At 39.5% G+C, this 7,914-nt stretch overlaps 1 protein-coding gene across 1 annotated transcript; it reads left to right on the top strand.

Annotated features, from left to right (window-relative positions):
• Window positions 1-3,728: 3,728 nt before the first annotated feature.
• On the top strand, window positions 3,729-7,303 carry LOC144059494 (uncharacterized). Its single transcript, XM_077578622.1, has 8 exons — window positions 3,729-3,793; window positions 5,613-5,646; window positions 5,819-5,922; window positions 6,055-6,318; window positions 6,520-6,613; window positions 6,746-6,807; window positions 6,917-7,135; window positions 7,217-7,303. The coding sequence occupies exons 4-8, from the start codon at window positions 6,184-6,186 to the stop codon at window positions 7,301-7,303; spliced, it is 597 nt and encodes a 198-aa protein (XP_077434748.1). The 5' UTR covers window positions 3,729-3,793; window positions 5,613-5,646; window positions 5,819-5,922; window positions 6,055-6,183.
• The last annotated feature ends 611 nt before the right edge of the window (window positions 7,304-7,914 follow it).

Below are 7,914 nucleotides of genomic sequence, written 5' to 3'. Positions count from 1 at the left end.
CAAAAATCTATTTCGAAAAGTTTCACTTCAACTCGTCACCATGGCCACAATCTTTGCTCACTAGACATCAAATTCACACATTTTGTAGTCACAGGGGTCTTCTTTCAGACAAACCCACTTTTATTTGGCTAAGGTGTCATTTAGTACCTTTTTTTTTTCACTTTAAGCGAGGAGAAGTCGAACTTTTACGACTATCTTTTCCATGTTAATTTGGTCGGCTTTTTCTCTTCATTTTTAAAAAATCAAAAGTTTTCAACCTGCTCTAATTTGGTCATTTTTCATCCGATTAAAAAAACGAGAACATGCTCGCGTTCCCCAAACCATTTTGGGAATGTGCATCTTCAACCGTTAAGTCGTGAGAGGCTTTTGTTCGAGGTGAGCGTCTCTCATACATTTCAGTTGAATGTGTGTGCGTGATGTCTCCAACATGTTAAAGTCAAATGTGTGTGCGTGAATGTACTTACTTTTAGTTGATTATGGTTAACTTCCACATTTCTTGACCGATTCCAATCGTTTGAATTTTAAACTGTTCAGCTCATACAACTCAATACATTTAAAACAAAACAAGCACAACATTATTATTATTATTTTTTAATGCAATGCAATGGACTGCTATTTAAATAGTGCCTTTTTAGCTATACTGCCTGGCCCCTCACTTCTGCATAGCAACTGCCTCAGCCAATCATTTCTCTCACTGTTGAGCACAACTCACCCCCTTTTTTCTATGTATACTCAAGGCTTGGCCTATGTACGACTACTACTATTGCAAATACTATTACTACTACTACTACTACTACCTTGGACATATGATTAGGTACGCCCAGGATTCTGGTCAATTAATTAGGTACACCCTGGATTCTCGCCACTCCGCCCACCCAGGGCGGCGGCCATCTTGGCCAAATGATTTGGTACACCAAGGATTCTCTCCCCTAGCGCCCTCCCGGGGCGGCGGCCATCTTGGCCAATTGATTAGGTACGCCCAGGATTCTCGCCACTCCGCTCACGCAGGGCGGTGGCCATCTTGGCCAATTGATTAGGTACGCCCAGGATTCTCGCCACGCCGCCCATCCAGGATTCTTGATATTTTGTAGAAACATTTCATCACTTCATTTGTCTCTGTGTTGAATAATTTAGACAGGTGATAGTTGATGAAATTGAAATAACAGATTAATCTTTTTTTTTTTTTTAAATGCTTAGTAATTAAAATATGTGTCACTCCCTTAACACTGAAAATAAATATATGAATTAGACAATGGTTGGTTCTTTTTAGTGGTTAAAAAGTGGATGTTTGAATTACAATTTTAATCTTATTTTTTAATGTTGATGTGCAAAAATACAGAGAATTGGCCGATTCTTGCTAATTGAAAAAAGATTGGTCGGGCATTAATAGACTAATAATAGTAATTAAAAAAGAAAAAGAAAAAAGGGATTCACTGCCATATGGGTCAATTTTATTATTATTTCAGTTATTCTTTTAACTAAATGTTGAGTAAATAAAAGTAACCAACAACAACTATTTTTGCATTGACCCAATTACTATATTATAGTATTATATATAAGTATTATTTTAACAATAAAACTTGGGTCAAAACAAAATAACCCAACTGTTGCATTAATTTGACCCAACATATTCTATTCATTTAACTCTTAAAATTGGGTCGAAACTGAATAACCCATTTTTTTTTGCCTCAAATTGACAGCAAGTAATAGTCGGTCCTTTTTTAACTCAGTAAATGGGTCAAATTGAACCCAAATTTGGTTTAGTTTGACCCAACTGTTTTTAGTGTGTAAGTTTAGAGTTATCACAGAATTGCTGTAGATGTGCAAATAAGGATTTGCTATCTGACATGTCAGCATTAAAATCACCCATTATATGAACACAGGATGAGTTAATCGGCTCAAAAATTCTCTCTCATTGTTATATCATTCATAAGGCATATCGATAGTTATAGTAAATTTCTTTATATTATTCTTGAACTCTAGCCCAATGGCCAAGTCAACATTTAGACGTACCACTTTCACCAGTGGATCATATTTAATGTTCTGCAAAATGGCAACACCCCCAGCTATTCTCCCATGAACCATACACATGCTCAGATCAATAGTGGACTCACCGACCCCATGAAAGTCCTTGTAGAGAGTGTTCAGTTTTAAACAGGTCTTGTTTGGCCGGGCCAGGTTTCTTGTAGGCATGTATCACACTCGTCAAGCAGTGCATCCACCACCAGACAACCTGTCCTGTATGTAGCAGTATGTCCTACTCGCAACCCGCGAGTGTTGTATGACACAATCTGCATTGAAGCTTGTAGCTGCCCGCAGCGCAGTTGCCCCCTTAAACTGGTCTCCTCCTCGGATGCAGCGTGCCCTCCAACCTCACCATCGAGCAGCAACCCATCTTGCTGATTGTTGGGAGTTTGCGTTGTCTTCTCTCGCACGTTTTTTTCTAATCCTAACCCTGATTGGTCCATTTTTTTCCCCTTGTCTGTGTTGTGGCCAATGAGATTCGCTTGATTTTGGAAGGTTTTTGACGACGGACCCCGCTTGCTGATAGTTGGAGTTCGTGTTGTCTTCTCTCTTTTCCCTGATTGGTCCGTTTTCTGCTTGTCTGTGCTGTGGCCAATGAGAGACGCTTGAATGAGGCTATTTTAGAAGGTTCTCGATGACTGACTCCCATTTCATCTCGTCTGAGGTAAGTGTTGCACGGCAATTGTTTGTAGTCCGGTGTATAATGCTAAATAAGTGTGATTTTGCGAGTTTTCCCCATCCTAAACTACATCACGTTAATACTGGCGATGTATTGAAACGTATTTGATGTGTTTGAACGTTATGTTATCCAGCTGCTGTTTTAACTGGATAGGAGAAGTTAAGTGCTAGAGATGGTAGCCTACATGCTAGCTACATGTGCTAGCGCTAGCTAGAGCTAGCAGATGTTACATTAAGGTTTTAATGTGAAGTAAAAAAAAAAAAAAAGAAAAAGAAAAGTGTGAGTAGGCTGTAAATCTCAATTGTGTATAACCCTCATTGCTACAATATACGTGATACTTGAATTTCAAACCCTCATCACCGCCTTGGACTTCCACTTCATCTACCTGCCTCCATCTTGCCCTCAAACAACATAATACATATATAAGATCTACATCCCAGAGACTAGAACGCAAATACAACAGAACTTGCATTCAACAGCACATTACAAACACTCTAATATCATTACTTATCTATTTTTTGTGTTGAAATTTATTTTCTTTTTGTCTTTTTTACTGCCAGTTTACTTTTGACTGTCTTGGGAAGTTTTTTTTTCTTTCTTTCTTTCTCTGACAGTAAAGGAAGCTGTAGCAGCATGCCGCAGAAGGGGAAGTGTTCCGAGGCAGCCAAGCGCCGATGGAAGAAGCTGGACCTTGCTGCTGAACTGAGCTCAAACAGCGCACCCCAGCAGGTACTTTGCCTCTATTCAATTCTGCACTTGGCTGCGGTGGTGTATTCTGTGTTGAGTTATTTTGAGTCACACTGCTAGGTTCTCAATGTACTGTATATTTTGTTTGCAGCCTCTGTCCCCACCCCCTGCCAACAGTGATGGGACCACGATGCAGTCTCCAGTGAACAAGGTACGAGTTTCGCGCACATATTTTAGCAAGAGTTTGTCTTTTTTTTATTATTCTATTTCTTTTTAATCCTTAACATTCGCAATGTTTATTTAGAAGACCAGAGTCCGAACTTCAGCTCCAGCCAGCCGGCCCAGCATTGTGGACGCCCGCTCCCCACTACATACTGTACCTCCACCGTGGCTGACCACCAGGTATGTTCCACAGCAGGCAAATTGCATTAACTTTGTTAATGTGCAATACACATTATTTCACGCTACAAATATAGAGTCAAGCAGAAAAATTTGCTTAAAAGGCTTGTGTAAAAAGCAGTCCGTGTATGCGAGGCACTCGGTAGTAATGTTAAAAAATCCTTTATTAAAAATGGACTACCAACGTGTTTTAACACAAGCTTGTCTTCATCAGGGCATAGTTTTATAAATATAGAGTGTATGACTGAGCGATATTTGTGCAGTGCTTTATTCATGTCAAACTAATTCTGAATTGAATTGTGATAAAGTCTGTTTTCTACAAGATTTCAAAAATTCAAAGACATTTTCAAACTACTGATATCTAAAATAAACTCACTAACATTGATCAAAAATGTGTGAGATGCCTAGCCCGGACACAGATATTTCACATTGTTTCTTTTAAGTTACATAGACCAGAAGTGAATAATACGTTTTGTTTTAGACTTCATGTCTATCTAAACAGTGTATGTCATTGTTTTTGTCAAAAACATATTTCTATATACTTCATTTATACGATAATCTATATACTGTAATCTTTCTTTATAAATTAGAGTGAACATTTTTCTAATGTATGGGCTGCAGCTTCCACTTTATTTTCCTCATAAGTGCACAAACAATTTGGGATTATCTTCCTTTATCAAGGCTGCGCATGTGCAGTCAGATGACCTGGTCTATTGCATGACTGTGGGAGGAACAGTTGAAATGATAATGTCAAGCCAAGAATTGTTTTAACTGGAATTAATTCTGGTGGTCAGCCTTCATGGGACACAATACTGTCTGCACAACTTTGTGCTTTTATTTGCGCTTTTGCAAATATCAAGGCTAAATATCGCTGGTGCCGTCGGAATCATTGCATCTCCAAAATCCTATCGCCTATTCACATGTGGACTATCCAATAGTATACATTTGTAAAATAAATGAAATTCATCAAATTGTGACACAATAATGTATGTTTGCAATACAAACAGATATTAAATAGATACGAAAGATTATGTACAATTAGAGGGCATATTAAAAGTGCCAGAAAACATAACATTTGCTCTGTTCATAGAAAGACACCTGACAGTGGTTGGAGTACATTACATTTATCAGTAGATTGTGCTTTTGTGAAGTTAGGCTGGTACAATCTGCTGCATTTCTGCTCATGTATTTGATCAGAAAATTCTAGCAAAATTTAGCAATTTTTAATGTATTTCAGACACAACAAAAAGTATCAGTTAAGGAGAAGATGGGGAAAAAATAATATTCACATGTGGACTATCCAATAGTATACATTTGTAAAATAAATGAAATTTATCAAATTGTGACACAATAATGTATGTTTGCAATACAAACAGATATTAAATAGATATGAAAGATTAAGTACAATTAGAGGGCATATTAAAAGTACCAGAAAACATAACATTTGCTCTGTTCATAGAAAGACACCTGACAGTGGTTGGAGTACATTACATTTATCAGTAGATGGTGCTTTTGTGAAGTTAGGCTGGTACAATCTGCTGCATTTCTGCTCATGTATTTGATCAGAAAATTCTAGCAAAATTTAGCAATTTTTAATGTATTTCAGACACAACAAAAAGTATCAGTTAAGTCTTTGAATCTCTTTTGTGATTAAGAATTTCATTAATAAACCCGACCTGAATTAACTTCACTTGTATGTATAAAAGAACTGGTCAATTTAAATTGAAAATAATTTAACCATTACAGCCTATGTTTGCTTTTTACTCTGCATTATGGTGACTGCACATGCCTACAATTGTAATGTCTATGTTTTATGTTTTAGGTGTCCCCTGTTGGTGCCAAGGCTCTGGTACCAGGTCAGTCATCATTTGAATTGCTTTTGCAGCAGTTTTACAATCGATAATTTTAAAAATTCCAAGATTTTGCAGGTTTATATACACTCAAAGTGAAACATGTACTTGTACTGTGCATTGTCAGCAATTGAAGTTGTGAGACTTGACATGGTATTCTGTGTGTGCATCGATTTAGGCAGAGGCACTGGCTGGCGCCACAGAGTTCGGGAATGGCCAGTTTCAGCTGTGACTGGGCGGAGGCACAAACTGGTCATTCCAGCACTGAACCAGGACAACAAGGTATGTTTTATAATCAACAATGCCTTTAAAACAAATTAACATCCTTCATTTGTGCTTTTTTTTTATTAATTTTTTTTTTTTATTACTTTTAAAAAAAAATTTCAATTACTTTTTATTTTTATTTTTTAATAGTTTGTCCTGGTTGTTGGTGACTCCCACCTGCGAGCCATTGCCGATGGGGTTGTGAAGATGCCGGAGGGACGTTTGTCGTGATGTCCACCCCAGGTGCCAGGGCCTCCGAGTTGCGCGCTGAGGTGCTGAATGCGGTTCTGCCTCGGTCACCCGAGGTGGTCTGCATTTTGGCTCTCAGCAACAATTTGGGCCGCCCCATCGCTGAGGCAGCGGCCGGCTGACTTTGGCCAGTTATTGCACACCGTCTGCAGCCGCTGGCCCAACGTAAGTTCACACATTTCCTTCATATAGTTCATACATTTACATTTCAAGTATGTACTTGCATGCTATGTCAAATATGTTATGTTTGAAATACATTTCAGCCTTTTCCCGTAGTTAAGCAGTTAATGAATATTGAAGGATGGAATATTAATGAAAGTTCATCTTGCTCCAGATGTATATTTTACTGTTTTAAACTTTGTGCAGGTTGTTGTCCTGGACTTCCCCCCTCCTCTGAACGTCGAGCTGGCCCAGCAGGACCTTCTTCGCCAGGAGTACAACCGGGTGGCAGCACTTATGGGTACGTTCCATGTTGAAAATTGTTTTCACACACAAAGTTCTACTTTTCTTTACGTCACCACCTGATCTGATTTCATTTGTGTGTCTCAGTGGGACTCTTGAACTAATAATTTGTTTTTCTTTGTTACTGTAGGTATTCGCTACCTATCTGTTGCTGGCCACTTCCCGCTGTCACATCTTTACTTCACTTGTGGTGTAAGTACATTAGTTGCCGCAAAAAAAAACAAAAACATTTTATATGGGCTCCTCCTATCAAAAGTATGTTTCTAGATATATAATATTTATTTCTGATCATGTATGGAAGGTACACCTCAGTGACAGCGATGGGATGCCGGTGCTTGCACGGTTGCTGTGGGCTGCCGTCAACCTGCGGATGGAGAGGACTGCACCACCTGCACCGGCTGCTCCTCAGAGTTCGCAACCAGCTCAAGTGTTCAGACCAAAAGTGGTTGTTAAGGGTGAGGTCACTGCGCCTCAGCCTTCCAATCCTTTTGACTGGACACTCGTCGGGAAGGCCAAGGAGGTAAACGCAAGCCTAACGTCTTCTTGAAAACCTTAAATTTTATGAATGTATGTGTTGCAATAATGTCACTTGTCATTTCAGAGCAGCTCGGTTGTGGACTCTGAGGTCACCTGTGGGCCCACTGGGTGGTTGACCATCACAAACCTGGAGAGTGCTCCAGGTTTGTGATGGTGATCATGGATCATTCAGCCTTTTAGCATGGCACTTGTTAAAATTCCATTTCTCTATTTCTTTTCGTTTTACAGTGCAACATCCCATTGAACCCTCTCTGGTTCAGCCCACCCATGTTGGAGGCGATGGACAAGCTGGCTCCAGCTCATCTTTCCAGCCCTGAGGACTTCCCAGTGGCTTCAAAGGACAAGAAGGTATTTCAGTTTTCCTTTTTTGTTTGCCCATTATGTTTATATATCTATCTTCGCGACGCATTTAATTGTACATGCTTGAACCCAGCGGAGACATTCCCCTGGAAACTCCCTTCATTCGATCCCGCTCACAACATTGCCAGTTACATAGCGACAAACACCAAAGTAGCAGAGCTTTGTTGTAACCGTAATACGTCTGTTAAGTATATTAATGGTGAAATAGCGAGTCAGTTCACAAGTTTTGTCTCATACGAATACACTCCCTCAGTCGCTTGCCTGAGTTTCTTGTCCGAAAATCAACTGGCCACGCCCATGTGCTGTGAACATAGTAGTTTGGGCGTAATTGTGAACTGCCCTATTGAGCTCCACTCCTCTGTGGTGGGCACAGCCATAAACTCATCCATGAGTCAGCGGAGA

The sequence above is a fragment of the Vanacampus margaritifer genome, chromosome 10 (assembly GCF_051991255.1).
Source record: "Vanacampus margaritifer isolate UIUO_Vmar chromosome 10, RoL_Vmar_1.0, whole genome shotgun sequence".
NCBI lineage: Eukaryota > Metazoa > Chordata > Actinopteri > Syngnathiformes > Syngnathidae > Vanacampus > Vanacampus margaritifer.
The sequence above is the reverse complement of the archived record's forward strand: the minus strand, read 5'-3'. Positions and strand labels throughout refer to the sequence as shown.

Bases quoted from the DNA above. Each gene is read 5' to 3' on its own strand.
- LOC144059494 (XM_077578622.1), top strand. From the start codon at position 6,184: ATGCGGTTCTGCCTCGGTCACCCGAGGTGGTCTGCATTTTGGCTCTCA. The intron at 6,614-6,745 runs GTACGTTCCATG...TTGTTACTGTAG, and splicing joins CCGGGTGGCAGCACTTATGG to GTATTCGCTACCTATCTGTT. The intron at 6,808-6,916 runs GTAAGTACATTA...CATGTATGGAAG, and splicing joins ATCTTTACTTCACTTGTGGT to GTACACCTCAGTGACAGCGA.